This window comes from Salvelinus namaycush, chromosome 3 (genome assembly GCF_016432855.1).
Source record: "Salvelinus namaycush isolate Seneca chromosome 3, SaNama_1.0, whole genome shotgun sequence".
NCBI classification, from domain to species: Eukaryota; Metazoa; Chordata; class Actinopteri; order Salmoniformes; family Salmonidae; genus Salvelinus; species Salvelinus namaycush.
In genome coordinates this window covers 35,233,703-35,250,674 of record NC_052309.1, presented here as the reverse complement: position 1 = coordinate 35,250,674, position 16,972 = coordinate 35,233,703, and the positions used below count along the sequence as shown (strand labels likewise).

General features: G+C 41.5%; 1 protein-coding gene across 2 annotated transcripts in view; it reads left to right on the top strand.

The window, feature by feature from the left end:
* Positions 1-567: 567 nt before the first annotated feature.
* The window catches only part of LOC120030810 (3-methyl-2-oxobutanoate dehydrogenase [lipoamide] kinase, mitochondrial-like), a 33,248-nt gene continuing 16,843 nt past the window's right edge, over positions 568-16,972 (top strand). The window contains exons 1-4 of one of the 2 annotated variants that reach the window (XM_038976262.1): positions 568-945; positions 9,067-9,135; positions 10,980-11,090; positions 12,084-12,131. In XM_038976262.1, the coding sequence (XP_038832190.1) occupies positions 703-945; positions 9,067-9,135; positions 10,980-11,090; positions 12,084-12,131 (471 nt within the window). In that variant the 5' untranslated portion in view covers positions 568-702. The remainder of the gene's footprint in view (positions 946-9,066; positions 9,136-10,979; positions 11,091-12,083; positions 12,132-16,972) is intronic. The other variant, XM_038976271.1, reaches the window with a different exon arrangement.

The window sequence follows — 16,972 nt, the reverse complement described above, 5'->3', positions numbered from 1 at the left end:
TACACTTAAAAAAAAGAAAAAAACGAATTCAACTTACCTCATGATATACTGTTTTTATTTTAAGATACTGTTTTATTTGCAAACTAATTAGATGGAGAATCAGGAAGTATTTTTCTCTTTATTTTGCTCAACTGGTGCCTTGCTAAATTTGTTGCACAATAATTCATTGCATGTGATTGAGGACTATGCCAAAATGAAATCTGTATAAATGAGAAGTATGCATTTGATTCCTATTTATAAACATGTAAAATGTACCAATGAGAAGAACATTGGTAGAATCAGGTGCATTTCCTTGATTTCTAGCGTCCTCTCCTTGCCGCCTCCTCAAAACCCACTTGGTGAGGGGAGGCTATAAGAGAGGATGCGAGGAATCAAGGAAATGCATATGAGAATCTCCCACTCTTCTTGGTACTTCCATTATTCTGTGCACGCACACAAACCGTACCGACAATAGGATGTGGGCGTGGCAATACACCATTCCCCGCCTCTCCTCTCTGCGATTGGTTAAACCGACACGTCTTCTGAAAAACACTGTTGCAGACTGGTCAATCTCTTTATAAAGTGACCCTTCCGTACTCTTCATGAGATTGACTGTATCAGATACGTGCCTTTGTGCACGATCACAAGGTTTACCTACGTCCATCAAATAATTTGAACAATCTCAGAACAGGATTTTCCTGTTCCTGTAAATATATATCCGAAATGCGTCGTAGAGTGACAGGTACTGCGTTCGAGATGCTGGGCTGTGGTTCTACTATCACGAGCCCGAGGTTGAGCAAGCTTTTGCTTGCCCCCATCACGAAAACAATCACCCCCATCTCAACAGACAGCAAATTATTTCGTTCTACATCTTTAATACAGGGACATACAGAACTGGCACGAGAGAGGTCCAAAACCGTCACGTCGTTTTACAACCAGTCTGCAATCGATGCCTCGGCAGAAAAGGTAAGGAAATGCTGCTCCTCTGACTTGCCCTTTTTGGTCAGTAAGCCTCAGCACTGTCCTTAACAGCTAGCTAGTTATTACTGTGGTTAGCTATCTAACGTTAGCGGGTTAGAACGGATGGTTAACTAGCTAACGTAGCTAATATCTTCGGTAAGAATGTTTGTACACATTGGTGCGTTGCCTTGGGCCCCAATAAGTAAGCAACTGTAACCACCATGTGAAAGATTATGACCATGTGAAAAATGATGAACAAAGTACCAGGTTTGCGTGCTCGATAGTTTAATAGAATATATATTTAGCTAGTTTCAGATTAGTGGGAGTGACGTGAACGACACGGGTATGTTCTCTACACACACGGGTCAATCCAAGGTCCGCAAACATTTGTCAAACCCTGGTAAAATAGGTTCGAGATTCGACAGATATTTGGACCTTCAAACTTCCATAGTTCGCGAACTATTTGAGCTACCTACAGTGACTTTAGAAAGTATTCTCACCCCTTGACTTTTCCCAAATTTTGTTACAGCCTAAATTTTAAATTATTTAAAATGGTCACTGGCCTACACACAATACCCAATTATGTCAAAGTGGAATTTGTTTTTATTAATTTGTATAAATTCAAAATGTAAATCTGAAATGTCTTGAGTCAATAAGTATTCAACCCCTTTGTTATGGCAAGCATAAATAAATTCAGGAGTAAACATTTGCTTCGCAAGTTGCATGGACTCACCCTGTGTGTGTGTGTGTGTTTAGGCATTCAAAACTAATGTTAACTCCCCTCTGTACCGCGCACACACAATTAACTGTCAGGTCCCTCTGCCTAGTTGTGAATTCCAAACAGATAAAACCACCAAGACGAGGGAGATTTTCCAAGGCCTTGCAAATAAGGGAACCTATTGGTGGATGGGTAAAATAGAATTGCAGACATTGTATATCCCTTTTGAGCATGGTATTAATAACACTTTGGATGGTATCAGTGCACCCACTCACTACAAAGATACAGGCGTCCTTCTTAACTCAGTTGCCGGAGAGGAAGGAAACCACCCAGGGATTAAACCATGGTGACTTTTAAAACAATTAGAGTTTTTAATGGGGTGGCAGCATAGCCTAGTGGTTAGAGCGTTGGACTAGTAACCGAAAGGTTGCAAGATCGACTCCCCGAGCTGACAAGGTACAAATCTGTCGTTCTGCCCCTGAACAAGACAGTTAACCCACTGTTCCTAGGCCGTCATTGAAAATAAGAATTTGTTCTTAACTGACTTGCCTAGTAAAATAAAAAAAATGGCTGTGATAACTGAGGATGGATCAACATTGCAGTTACTCCACAATACTTACTTAATTGACAGAGTGAAAAGAAGGAAGCCTGTACAGAATATAAATATTCTAAAACATGCATCCTGTTTGCAACAAGGCACTAACGTAATACTGCAAAAAACGTTAAAATAATGTTAAAATAATTAACTATGTCCTGAATACAAAGCGTTAGGTTCGAGGCAAACACATCACAGAGTTCCACAATTCATATTTTCCAGCTTGGTGGTGGCTGTATTATGTTATGGGTGTATTATGTCATCTGCAAGGACTAGGGATTTTTTTTAAGGATGAGTAGAAATTATGCTTATCACAGGCAAAATCTGTATAAAAAAAAATCCTCCCAGTGTGACAAATTCACGTTTTTAAGCAGGACAATAACCTAAAATATAAGACCAAATATATATACGAGTTGCTTACCAAGATACATTGAATGTATTAATATTAGGATGGTGTCCTTAATGTTTAGTACACTCAGTGTATAAGGAATAGTGTTGTCACTATACCAACATTTTACTAACGATACCAGGCCAAGTATCACGATACCGAGTAGTATGGATGGGGTACCACAGGGGGGAAATTCTGTGGCCTGGTGCCCCCCCCCCCCCAGTTCCGGTTTCCTAAACGTTATCCGCAGGTGCTTCAAACAACCGTCACTGATATTCACACTTATACTCATTACAACACAGAATTTAACTTCAAACTGTTTAATAGCGTACTGCATAGAATGGATGATTTGCTCATATTTGCTAAGGCCTACCTGTGATTTGGCTGGAGAGATGGGAGGAAGGAATATGAACTCAGCAAAAAAAGAAACGTCCTCAAACTGTCAACTGCTTTTATTTTCAGCAAACTTAACATGTGTAAATATTTGTATGAACATAAGATTCAACAACTGAGACATAAACTGAACAAGTTCCACAGACATGTGACTAACAGAAATGGAATAATGTGTCCCTGAACAAAGGGGGGGGGGGGGGGGGGGGGTCAAAATCAAAAGTAACAGTCAGTATCTGGTGTGGCCACCAGCTGCATTAAGTACTGCACCAGATTTGCCAGTTCTTGCTGTGAGATGTTACCCCACTCTTCCACCAGATACTTGCAAGTTCCTGGACATTTCTGGGGGGAATGGCAGAACACTGACATTCCTGTCTTGCAGGAAATCACACACAGAATGAGCAGTGTCGCATTGTCTTTCTGGAGGGTCATGTCAGGATGAGCCTGCAGGAAGGGTACCACATGAGGGAGGAGGATGTCTTCCCTGTAACGCACAGCATTGAGATTGCCTGCATTGACAACAAGCTCAGTCCAATGATGCTGTGACACACCGCCCATGACGGACCCTCCACCTCCAAATCGATCCCGCTCCAGAGTATAGGCTTCGGTGTAATGCTCAAACCTTCGACGATAAGCGCGAATCCAACCATCACCCCTGGTGAGACAAAACCGCGACTCTTCAGTGAAGAGCACTTTTTGCCAGTCGTGTCTGGTCTGTGACGTTGTTGCCAGTGATGTCTGGTTGGGGACCTGCCTTACAACAGGCCTACAAGCCCTTAATTGTCTACCGTCTGTCTATAAGCTGTTAGTGTCTTAACGACCGTTCCACAGGTGCTTGTTTATTAATTGTTTATGGTTCATTGAACAAGCATGGGAAACAGTGTTTAAACCGTTTACAATGAAGATATGTGAAGTTAATTGAATTTTTACAATTATCTTTGAAAGACAAGGTCCTGAAAAAGAGACGTTTCCTTTTTTGCTGAGTTTACATGTCTAATGATCTGCATGTAATTGTGGCAGTAAGGTGAAAACACTGCATGAAGTCTTCTTTACTCTTCAGTAAACAGACCCACACGGACTCCCTCCCACACTCTCTCGGTCTCTCTCGCTCTCATAAACACACACCACTCTCTCTCCCACAAACACATACATACTGCTTCCAACTTAAAAAATGTTAGGCACCAAACAAAATGTAATGAGCACCAGAGGGATTTGTCATATACACTGAACAAAAATAAACATGCAACAATTTCAAAGATTTTAGTTAATTCATATAAGAACATCAGTCAATTGAAATGAATTAGGCCCTGATCTATGGATTTCACATGACTGGGACTATAGATATGCATCGGTTGGTCACCGATACCTTTTTATAAAGAAAAAAAGGTTGGGGCGTGGATGATAAAATTAGGCAGTATCTGGTGTGGCCACATTTGCCTCATGCAACGTGACGCATCTCCTTGGAATAGAGTTGATCAGGCTGTTGATTTTGGAATGTTGTCCTGCTCCTCTTCAATTGCTGTGTGACGTTACTGGATATTGTCGGGAACTGGAACACGCTGTCGTACACGTCGATCCAGAACAGCCTCCTGAACATGCTCATTGAGTGACATGTCTGAGTATGCAGGCCATGGAAGAACTGGGACATTTTCAGCTTCCAGTAATTGTGTACATATCCTTACAACATGGGGCTGTGCATTATTAGGATGGCAGATGAATGGCACGACAATGGGCCTCAGGATCTCGTCGCGGTATCTTTGTGCATTGAAATTACTATTGATAAAATACAGTTGTTGGTTGTTCATTGCTTATGCCTGCCCATATCATAACCCCACAGCCACCATGGGGTACTCTGTTCTCAACGTTGACATCAGCAAACCGTTTGCCCAGACATGGTCTGCTGTTGTGAGGCCAGTCGGACGTACTGCCAAATTCTCTAAATGATGTTGGTGGCTTATGGTTGAGAAATGAACATTTCACTGGCAACAGCTCTGGTGGACATTCCTGCAGTCAGCATGCCATTTGCACGCCCCCTCACATCTGCGGCATTGTGTGATAAAACGGCACATTTTGTGCAAGGTGCACCTGTGTAATTATCATGCTGTTTAATCAGCTTCTTGATGATCCTTCCACCTGACTGGTGTGGCATATCTTGGCAAAGGAGAAATGGTCACTAACAGGGATGTAAAAAAAAATGTGTGCACCAATTTGAGTCAGAAATAAGCTTTTTGTGCATATGGAACATTTTCTGGGATCTGTTATTTCAGCTCATGAAACATTCAACACTTTACATGTTGCAGTTTTTATATTTGGTAAGTGTATTTTAAAATTGACATTCCTTATGAACTGTAAGTCAGTAATCTTTCTTGCGGATTTATGTTCTGTTTAAAAAAATATATATATAATGTTTAGAACCAAAGGTTGTGCCATATGCCTCTTTTGTAAGGAATAATGAACAGTTTAAATAAAGTTGCTAAGTCAAGTGGTTGAAGAGCTATTGACATTGGAATAATGCCAGGCTGCCTACACTTTGCCATGTGATTATGACACACTGGTTGGGATTATTAAAATAAGACCTGTGCAATGTTGTACCCCATTTTTCATTCATAGGAAGGTACATACCTCAGGTTATCATGATTATGGATAATCCTGAATTAATTGTGAATAATGACGAGGGAGAGTTAAGACACACATAACAAAAATGCTAACCTTTCCTGTTATTGTAATGGTGAGAGGTTAGCATGTCTTGGGGGTATGCTATTTGTGTTTAACTTTCTCAGTCATTATTCACGATTCATTCATGGCTATGTACAAAAGTATGTAATTTCTTAAATTCACCCGATATGGATGAAAATGACCACTTTAATTTGAGGTTAGTCTGCACTTTAACTTCATAGTCATTGTTTGATTTCAAATCCAAACTTTTAGAGTATAGAGCCAAAATAAGGAGAAATGCTTCACTGTCCCAATAATTATGGAGGGCACTAATTCATATCATAGGCCTAATAGTACTGTAGAGCATTTTGTACTTGCACACAATATAGCTGAATTGCCCCGTCCTGCCCTAGGGGCCCACTACCCTGCCACACCCCAACACACCCCCAGTCAGCTTTAGGAACTTAATGAAAACATTCATTATTAGTTTTGGGTGTGTTAGGCCAAGACCAGAGTGACAACCAACAGTAGTGCAGACCCCCAGGGCTAGGACTGGGCTAGGGATTGCCTAAATGTGGGATTGCCTAAGTGTTTTCAATAGACTCCTTTTGTCGTACAGTATTACATAAGGCATCCAGACCTTATGAAAGTTGCACAGTATACCCGTAGTCTTGTAGTAAATCAAATCTAGTGATTTAAGATCTAGTCTAGCCACTACCGATTATTAATCGGCTGATTTTATTTTAATTTGTGTGTAATGACAATTACTACAATACTGAATGAACACTTATTTTAACTTTAAATTGATTTTATTCATTATATTAGTCTCAATTTAGTCTCAAATAAATAATGAAACATGTTCAATTTGGTTTAAATAATGCAAAAACAGTGTTTGAGAAGAAGGTAAAAGTGCAATATATGCTATGTAAAAAATCTAACGTTTAAGTTCTTTGCTCAGAACATGAGAACATATGTTAAAAAGGGACCACCAGCTTTCATGAGTCTTCAATATTCCCAGTTAAGAAGTTTTGTGTTGCAGTTATTGGAATTATGACACGTCGACTATTTCTCTATACCATTTTTTTATTTCATAAATGTTTCACTATTGGATGTTCTTATAGTTAATATAGTATTGCCAGCCTAATCTCGGGAGTTGATAGGCTTGAAGTCTAAACAGCTCTTTGCATCAAGCATTGCTAAGAGCTGCTGGCAAACACAGTAAAGTGCTGTTTGAATGAATGCTTACGAGCCTGCTGCTGCCTACCACCGCTCAGTCAGACTGCTCTATCAAGTCATAGACTTAATTATATTATAACAAACACACAGAAATACGAGCCTTTGGTCATTAATATGGTCAAATCCGGAAAATATCATTTAGAAAACAAAATGTTTATTCTTTCAGTGAAATATGGAACCATTCTGTATTTTATCGAAAGGGTGGCAACCCTAAGTCTAAATATAGCTGTTACATTGCAAAACCTTCAATGTTATAATTACGTACAATTCTGGTATATTAATTACGGTCTTTGTTAGGAAGAAATGGTCTTCACACAGTTCGGAACGAGCCAGGTGGCCCAAACTGCTGCATATACCCTGACTCTGCTTGCACTTGATATTGCCTGCTAACATGAATTTCTTTTAACTAAATATACAGGTTTAAAAAAAATGATACTTCTCTATTGATTTTAAGAAAAGCATTGTTTATGGTTAGGCACATTTGTGCAACGATTGTGCTTTTTCCGCGAATGCCCTTTTGTTAAATCATAACCCGTTTGGCAAAGTTGAAGTAGGCTGTGATTCGACGATAAGTTAACAGGCACCGCATTGATTATATGCAACACAGGACAAGCTAGTTAACCTAGTAATATCATCAACCATTTGTAGTTAACTAGTGATTGTGAAGATACGCTTAATGCTAGCTAGCAACTTACCTTGGCTCCTTGCAGCCACAAGGTCCTTTTGATGCTGCACTTTCGTAACAGGTGGTCAGCCTGCCGCAGTCTCCTCGTGGATTGCAATGTAATCGGCGTCCAAAAAGGCAGATTACCGATTGTTATGATAACTTGAAATCGGCCCTCACTAAATCGGTCGACCTTTACTAGTGATACATAACTTGATTTGTCCCAAATATAATGCTTTTAGTTTAAATATTTAGGACTAAATTATTTCTTGTTTTAGGTTATGGTCCTGCTTAAAGGTGAATTTGTCTGTTAAAGCAGACTGAACCAGGTATTCCTCCAGGATTTCACCTGTGCTGAGCTCTATTCCGTTTTATTTTTATCTTCAACTCCTTAGTCCTTGCAGATGACAAGCATATCCATAACATGATTGAGCCATCACCATGCTTGAAAATATGAGGAGTGGTAACTTTCATGCCTTATTGCGTGTTTTGGAATATTTGTATTCTGTACGGGCTTCCTTCTTTTCACTCTGTCAGTTTGGTTAGTATTGTGGCGTAACTACAATGTTGTTGATCCATCCTCCGTTTTCTCCTATCACAGTCATTTAAACTCTAAAACAGTTACAAAGTCACCATTGGCCTTAGTAAGGAAACCACTCAGGGATTTCACCATGTCTGGCAACCGAGTTAGGAAGGATGCCTGTATCTCAAAAGGTTTGCTGCACACACAAAACATACTAGACAGCTGGGATTTTGGTCCAGGAGGGGATTGATTCTCTGCTGTAAGCAAGTTAAGCAAACAGAGAATTTCAATTTTAACTTGATCACCTCTTGCGCTGCACAACAGTGGATCGTCAGGTCGTGGAAGCTTCTGTTTACTCTGTGGGCTTTTTGTAATAAAAAAAACAACATACCATGTGACTGGCTCAATCCGCTGCTTTGGGGAACGGTTTCATAATGAAACGGGCGAAATGAATAACTTGATCAGCTTTATCTATTAAAGGGATACTTGGGGATTTTGGCAATGGCCCTTCATCTATTTCCCCAGAGTCCGATGCACTTGTGGATACCACTTTCAGTTTCTGTGCGCAGTTTGAAGGAAGTTGCTAACTAGCGCAATTGCTAGTGCAATGACAGTCTATGGGTATCTGCTAGCATGCTAGTAGATACCCATAGACTTTCAGTCATAACGCTAGTTAGCATTGGCTCACGAAACTACCCCTAACTTCCTTTAAATGGTATTCACGAGTTCATCTGACTCTGGGGAAGTAGGTAAAGGGCCTCATTGCCAAAGTTCCCAATTATCTCTTTAACCTAGTGCACAAGTTGACTGCAGGTATTTATTGAGTTCTTGTGTCCGTAATCCGTATCATGAATTCACACTACATTGTTGTTTGCTTATGTCCATTGTATCTAATATTGGAGGAAATCCACTAAACCAGACCTACCGCTGTTTTTCTCCTCTCTCTCGCTCTCCCCAGGCCTTGGTCCGACTGACACCAGCCACCCTGCTCTATGCTGGGAAGTCTCCGGATGGAAACCACATCCTGGTAACTGACCACTCCTCTGTCCAGTCTTTGGACAATATTGTATGGTTAGTTCTCATCATAATAGGTCTTAGACACGCTTTGTCTGCGGGATTGATGACTGCCTTGAAGTTGACTTGATAAGTGATGCAGCTTATCTATATTTGAGTGTTCCTTAACGGGATTTCATCCATAAGAAGTTAACGGGATCGACTTGACAACAGCCAGTGAAAATGCAGGGCGCCAAATTCAAACAACAGAAATCTCATAATTAAAATTCCTCAAACATACAATTATTATACACCATTATAAAGATAAACTTGTTGTAAATCCAGCCACAGTGTCCGATTTCAAAAAGGCTTTACGACGAAAGCACACCAAAAGATTATGTTAGGTCAGCACCTAGTCACAGAAAAACACAGCCATTTCTCCAGCCAAAGACAGGAGTCACAAAAAGCAGAAATAGAGAAAATGAATCACTAACCTTTGATCTTCATCAGATGACCCTCATAGGACTTCATGTTACACAATACATGTACGTTTTGTTCGATAAAGTTCATATTTATATCCAAAATCTCAGTTTACATTGGCGCATTATGTTCAGTAATGTTTTGCTTCCAAAACATCCGGTGATTTTGCAGAGAGCCACATCAATTTACAGAAATACTCATCATAAATGTTGATGAGAATACAAGTGTTATACATGGAATTAAAGATATACTTCTCCTTAATGCAACCGCTGTGTCACATTTTCAAAAAAGCTACGGAGAAAGCACACCATGCAATAATCTGAGTACAGCGCTCAGGCACCAAAACAAGCCATACAGATACCCGCCATGTTGTGGAGTCAACAGAAGTCAGAAATAGCATTATAAATATTCACTTACCTTTCATCGGAATGCACTCCCAGGAATCCCAGTTCCACAATAAATGTTTGTTTTGTCCGATAAAGTCCATCATTTATGTCCAAATACCTCCTTTTTGTTCGCTCATTTAGTTCACGAATCCAAATTCAAGTGGCGCAGGCACTTAGTCCAGACAAAGTCAAAAAAGTTATATTACAGTTCGTAGAAACATGTCAAACGATGTATAGAATCAATATTTATGATGTTTTTAACATAAATCTTCAATAATATTCCAACCGGACAATTCCTTTGTCTTTAGAAAGGAAAAGGAACGCAGCTAACTCTCACGGGCGCACGCCTGACTGAGCTCATGGCATTCTGCCAGACACCTGACTCAAACAGGTCTTATTCGCTCCCCCTTCACAGTAGAAGCCTGAAACAAGGTTCTAAAGACTGTTGACATCTAGTGGAAGCCTTAGGAAGTGCAAACTGACCCATATCCCACTGTGTATTCGATAGGCGATGAGTTGAAAACCTACAAACCTCAGATTTCCCACTTCCTGGTTGGATTTTTTTCTCAGGTTTTTGCCTGACATATGAGTTCTGTTATACTCACAGACATAATTCAAACAGCTTTAGAAATTTCAGTGTTTTCTATCCAAATCTACTAATAATATGCATATCTTAGTTTCTGGGCTTGAGTAGCAGGCAGTTTACTCTGGGCACCTTATTCATCCAAGCTACTCAATACTGCCCCCAGCCATAAGAAGTTAAACAGATATTGAACCAATATTTCACTTTCTTTTTCTCCCCTATGCTGCTTTCCTATGCTGCTTTAGGAATGTCATCTTGAGTGTTTACGTGTAGCACTCTCACTGGAAATAACATTTTACTATACTACAGTTTACGACTCTAAATAACCTAGGTCATAACTTTTTTTTGCCTAGTCATTGATCACTTTGCCTTGCTCTGTATTGTCTGCGGTGTGTATCTGTCTCACCCTTCCACCCTGTGTGTTTGTAGAGTAGTGCCAAGTACCTGCACAAGGAGTTGCCTGTGCGCATTGCCCACCGTATCAAGGGCTTCCGCAGCCTTCCCTTCATCATTGGCTGCAACCCCACCATTCTGCAAGTGGTGAGTCCCTTTGTCAACATGTCTGGTTTACCTTTCTGGTGCAGTAACGGCCACTTTGCAACTTACGGGACAAGCCTCTCATTCCAATCATTGTGCTTGTCTGGGAGAGGGCATGTGCTCAACAGGTGTCCGAAACATAATTGAGTCACTGTCTATCAAAATAGACTAACCTTGAACAATCATTCATTGAGAATGGACTTGTCACACAACACTCTGCTAGCGTTTATTAGCTTAGCTGCATCGCTTAGCTTCCTAAATTCATGAGAAGGGCTTCTTTACACTGTAACAAACAAAGCCACATCACTATGCCTACAGAACTATAATCAATTCGATTAAGTAATGTGTCTATCAGCATACCCAATTTCTGCTTGAGTGTGGAAAGTTCTTCTCCTATAGAGCTAGAGTTGAAAAGATACACCATCTGTGAAATTGGAGGTTTTCCTTTGTTCTTTAGCTGTCATGTGCAGTACTAGGAAACCTTCTCTACTCCTCCCTTTGGCATCTCTTCTCTCCTCCCTTCCCATGGTCTATTTACTTCATCTGATTGTCTTGACACTGGATGAACTTTTACCTAGATTTTGCACACAGCAGAGGCACTCTTCATTTTCATCAACAACAAAAACATCGGTGCCTGCAATGCATGATCAGTCATACAAGGGATGTATGTATACCTGTAGGCCTAGTGCTTTCTCTGAATATTCTCCTACCAAAAACACATAACCAGTGATGCACAAATTACTCTACATTGATTGTTTTTTAAGATGGGGTAATATTACACATTCACTCAAACAACTATTAAGGATTTGAGTCATATTGGAAGACCTAGGCTATAACCTTGTAAACATCCTCTGTTTTTGGAATGTAGGCCAGGACACATGTACGCCCATGGGATGTATTGTGGCCCACTTATGGAGGCAGAGGAGGTTCCTCTTACCTAAGTGTGCTCAGAGGGAATTCTAATCAACACCCACTCTGTCTCTTTCCCTCCTGCAGCATGAGCTCTACATTCGAGCCTACCATGTGTTGAGTGATTTCCCAGTGGTGAGTAGTCAAGCGGCCACACTGAGGAGTAGGTTGGGTTGGCCAAGTGCTTGACCCTCACGTCTTCATATTTATTTCTGGAACTGGAGAGGCTGTCAGACTGGCCTGACACCTCCAGACTGACTAATGTATTTGTTTGTGGAGTGGGCAACGGGTGTCTGCTATAGAGATATGTGTGTGTGTGTGAGACGACTTCAAATGAAATCCCAAGTTCAAGAACATTAGGAAAGACAAAGATTTCGCCTACTGTATTTGTTTGACTGAAAGTGTCATTGTTTGGATGAAAAGTATAGTATTTTGAATGGGTATTTTTGCAAGATTTGTAACAAATCCAGCTGAGATGATACAACCAGTTTTATACAGAGGATAGCTACTGCATACAGTGCCTTCGGGAAAGTATTCAGACCCCTTGACTTTTTCCAACTTTTGTTACATTTAGTCTTATTCTAAAATGGACTATATATATATTCAGCAATCTACACACTACCACATAATTACAAAGTGAAAAAATATTCAGACCCTTTGTTATGAGACTTAAAATTGAGCTCAGGTGCATCCTGTTTCCACTGATCATCCTTGGTGTTTCTACAACTTGATGGGAGTTTGTGGTAAATTAAATTGATTGGACATGATTTGGAAAGGCACACACCTGTATACATAAGGTCCCACAGTTGACAGTGCATGTCAGAACAAAAACCAAGCCATGAGGTCGAAGGAATTGTCCGTAGAGCGCCGAGACAGGATTGTGTCGAGGCACAGATCTGGCGAAGGGTACCAAAACATTTCAGCAGCATTTAAGGTCCCCAAGAACAGTAGCCTCTATTCTTAAATGGAAGAAGTTTGGAACCTACAAGACTCTTCCTAGAGCTGGCCGCCCGACCAAAATGAGCAGGGAGGTGACCAAGAACCTGATGGTCACTCTGAAAGAGCTTCAGAGTTCCTGTGTGGAGATGGGAGAACCTTCCAGAAGGACAACAGGACTCCACCAATTAGGACTTTATGGTAGTGGCCAGACAGAAGCCGTTCCTCAGTAAAAGGCACATGACGTCGTGCTTAGATTTGCCAAAAGGCACATAATCTTGTTTCTCAGGCTATGAGAGTTTTTCTGGTCTGGTGAAACCAAGATTGAACTCTTTGGCCTGAATGCTAAGCGTCACGTCTGGAGGAAACCTGGCACCATCCCTACGGTGAAGCATGGTGGTGGCAGCATGCTGTGGGGATGTTTTTCAGCAGCAGGGACTGGGAGACTAGTCAGGCTCGAGGCAAAAATGAACGGAGCAAAGTACAGAGATCCTTGATGAAAACCTGCTCCAGAGCACTCAGGGGCACCAGTCTGAGGTCCTAAGGTTCACCTTCCAACAGGACAGCGACCCTAAGCACACAGCCAAGACAACACAGGAGTGGCTTCGGGACAAGTCTCAATGTCTTTGGGTGGCCCAGCCAGAGCCGGGACTTGAACCCAATCGAACAGCTCTGGAGAGACCTGAAAATAGCTGTGCTGCAACGCTCCCCAACCAACCTGACAGAGCTTGAGAGGATCTGCAGAGAAGAATGGGAGAAACTCCCCAAATACTGGTGTGCCAAGCTTGTAGCGTCATACCCAAGAAGACTCGGCCGTAATCACTGCCAAAGGTGCTTCAACAAAGTACTGAGTAATGGGTCTGAATACTTATGTAAATGTGATATTTCTGTTTATTTGTAATACATTTGCAAAAATTTCTACAACTTTTTGCTTTGTCATTATGGGGTATTGTGTGTATATTGATGAGAAACAAAACAATTTAATCAATTTTAGAAGAAGGCTGTAACGTAGTAAAATGTGGAAAAATACGTTAATTACACTTTGGATGGTGTATCGATACACCCAGTCTCTATAGAGATACAGGTGTCCTTCCTAACTCCGTTGCCGGAGAGGAAAGAAATCACGCAAAGACATCACGCAGGAATTTCACCTTGAAGCCAATGGTGGCTAAAACAGTTCAAGTTTAATTGCTGTGATGGGCTAAAACTGAGGATGGATCCACAGCATTGTAATTACTCCACAATACTAACCTGAGTGAAAAGAAGGAAGCCTATACAGAATTAATACGTTTCCTAAACATTCATCCTGTTTGCAATAAGGCACTAAAGTAAAACTGCAAAAAATGTGGCAATGAAGTGAATTTTGCCCTGAATACAACACGTTAGGTTTGACGCTAATACACATCAGTGAGTACCACTCTACAGTGCCCTCCACTAATATTGGCACCCTTGGTGAATATGAGTAAAACGGGTTCTGAAAAAAGGCTTACCATAAAACATTTCTCAAATGTGTGCCACAATTATTGCCACCCCTTCATTCAATACCTTGTGCAACCTCCCTTTGCCAAGAAAACAGCTCTGAGTCTTCTCCTATAATGCGTAATGAGGTTGGAGAACACATGGCAAGGGATCTGAGATCATTCCTCCGTACAGAATCTCTCCCAATCCTTCAGATTCCGAGGTCCATGCTTGTGAAATCTCCTCTTCAGCTCATCCCACAGTTTTTCTTTGGGCTTTAGGTCAGGGGACTGGGATGGCCATGGCAAAACCTTGATACTGTGGTCTGAACCATTTTTGTTGCTTTTAAGGTGTGCTTTGGATCATTGTCCTGCTGTAAGATCCAACCCATGGCCAAGTTTAAGCTTTCTAGCAGAGGCAGTCAGGTTGATTTAATATCTGCTGGTACTTGATGGAGTCCATGATACCATGTATCCTAACAAGATGTCCACGGCCTTTGGAAGAGTAACAGCCCCACAACAAAAATCCACCACCAAACTTCACAGGGGGGATGAGGTACTTTTCTGCATGGCTATCTTTCTGTCTACACCAAACCCAACTCTGGTGTTTGTTTCCCAAAAGCTCTATTTTGGTCTCATCTCACCATAGTACCTGGTTCCAGTAACGTTTGGCAAACTGTAGGCGCTTGAGTTTGTTGTTTGATGACAGAAAAGGCTTTTTTTTATGGCAACCCTCCCAAACAACTTGTGGTTATGTAGGTGGCGTCTGATTGTAGATTGAGACTTTGACCCCTAAACCCAACTAATGTCTGCAATTCTCCAGCTGTGATCCTTGGAGATTTTTGGGCCACTTGAACCATCCTCACTGTGCGTGGGGTCAATATAGACACACGTCCTCTTCCAGGCCGATTGTTAACATCTCCAGTTGCTTTAAACTTCTTAATTATTGCCTTGATAGGGGAAATGGGCATTTCAACCGTTGAGCTATTTTCTTATAGCCATTTCCTGATTTTGTGCAGCGCCACGACCTTTTTGTCGCACATCATTACTGTATTCTCGGGTCTTTCCCATTAGTAATGGATGACTATGGGAACTTGGCCTGTGTTACCTCATATTTATACCCCAGTGAAACAGGAGGTCATGGCTTACCACTTATGTGTTCCTAATCACTCAGCTGAACTTAAACTTAAAATGGGAATATACTTCAGTTAGATTTTACTCAAGAATTTCTAGGGGTGCCAATAATTGTGACACCCATGTTTGAGGAATAATTTAACTTTTTTCTCTATTCATATTACATAAATTATAGGTTTGATTTTTGTGAATATTTTGAATGAAAGACCAAGAGGATAAACACTGGGAGACAAATTCACCTTTCAGCAGGACCATAACCTAAAAGACCAGGCCAAATGTGTGTGTGTGTATATATATATATATATATATATACACTGCTCAAAAAAAATAAAGGGAACACTTAAACAACACAATGTAACTCCAAGTCAATCACACTTCTGTGAAATCAAAACTGTCCACTTAGGAAGCAACACTGATTGACAATAAATTTCACATGCTGTTGTGCAAATGGAATAGACAAAAGGTGGAAATTATAGGCAATTAGCAAGACACCCCCAAAAAAGGAGTGATTCTGCAGGTGGTGACCACAGACCACTTCTCAGTTCCTATGCTTCCTGGCTGATGTTTTGGTCACTTTTGAATGCTGGCGGTGCTCTCACTCTAGTGGTAGCATGAGACGGAGTCTACAACCCACACAAGTGGCTCAGGTAGTGCAGTTCATCCAGGATGGCACATCAATGCGAGCTGTGGCAAAAAGGTTTGCTGTGTCTGTCAGCGTAGTGTCCAGAGCATGGAGGCGCTACCAGGAGACAGGCCAGTACATCAGGAGACGTGGAGGAGGCCGTAGGAGGGCAACAACCCAGCAGCAGGACCGCTACCTCCGCCTTTGTGCAAGGAGGTGCACTGCCAGAGCCCTGCAAAATGACCTCCAGCAGGCCACAAATGTGCATGTGTCTGCTCAAACGGTCAGAAACAGACTCCATGAGGGTGGTATGAGGGCCCGACGTCCACAGGTGGGGGTTGTGCTTACATACATTTTGCAGGGCTTTTGCAGGGCTCTGGCAGTGCACCTCCTTGCACAAAGGCGGAGGTAGCGGTCCTGCTGCTGGGTTGTTGCCCTCCTACGGCCTCCTCCACATCTCCTGATGTACTGGCCTGTCTCCTGGTAGCGCCTCCATGCTCTGGACACTACGCTGACAGACACAGCAAACCTTTTTGCCACAGCTCGCATTGATGTGCCATCCTGGATGAACTGCACTACCTGAGCCACTTGTGTGGGTTGTAGACTCCGTCTCATGCTACCACTAGAGTGAGAGCACCGCCAGCATTCAAAAGTGACCAAAACATCAGCCAGGAAGCATAGGAACTGAGAAGTGGTCTGTGGTCACCGCCTGCAGAATCACTCCTTTTTTGGGGGTGTCTTGCTAATTGCCTATAATTTCCACCTTTTGTCTATTCCATTTGCACAACAGCATGTGAAATTTATTGTCAATCAGTGTTGCTTCCTAA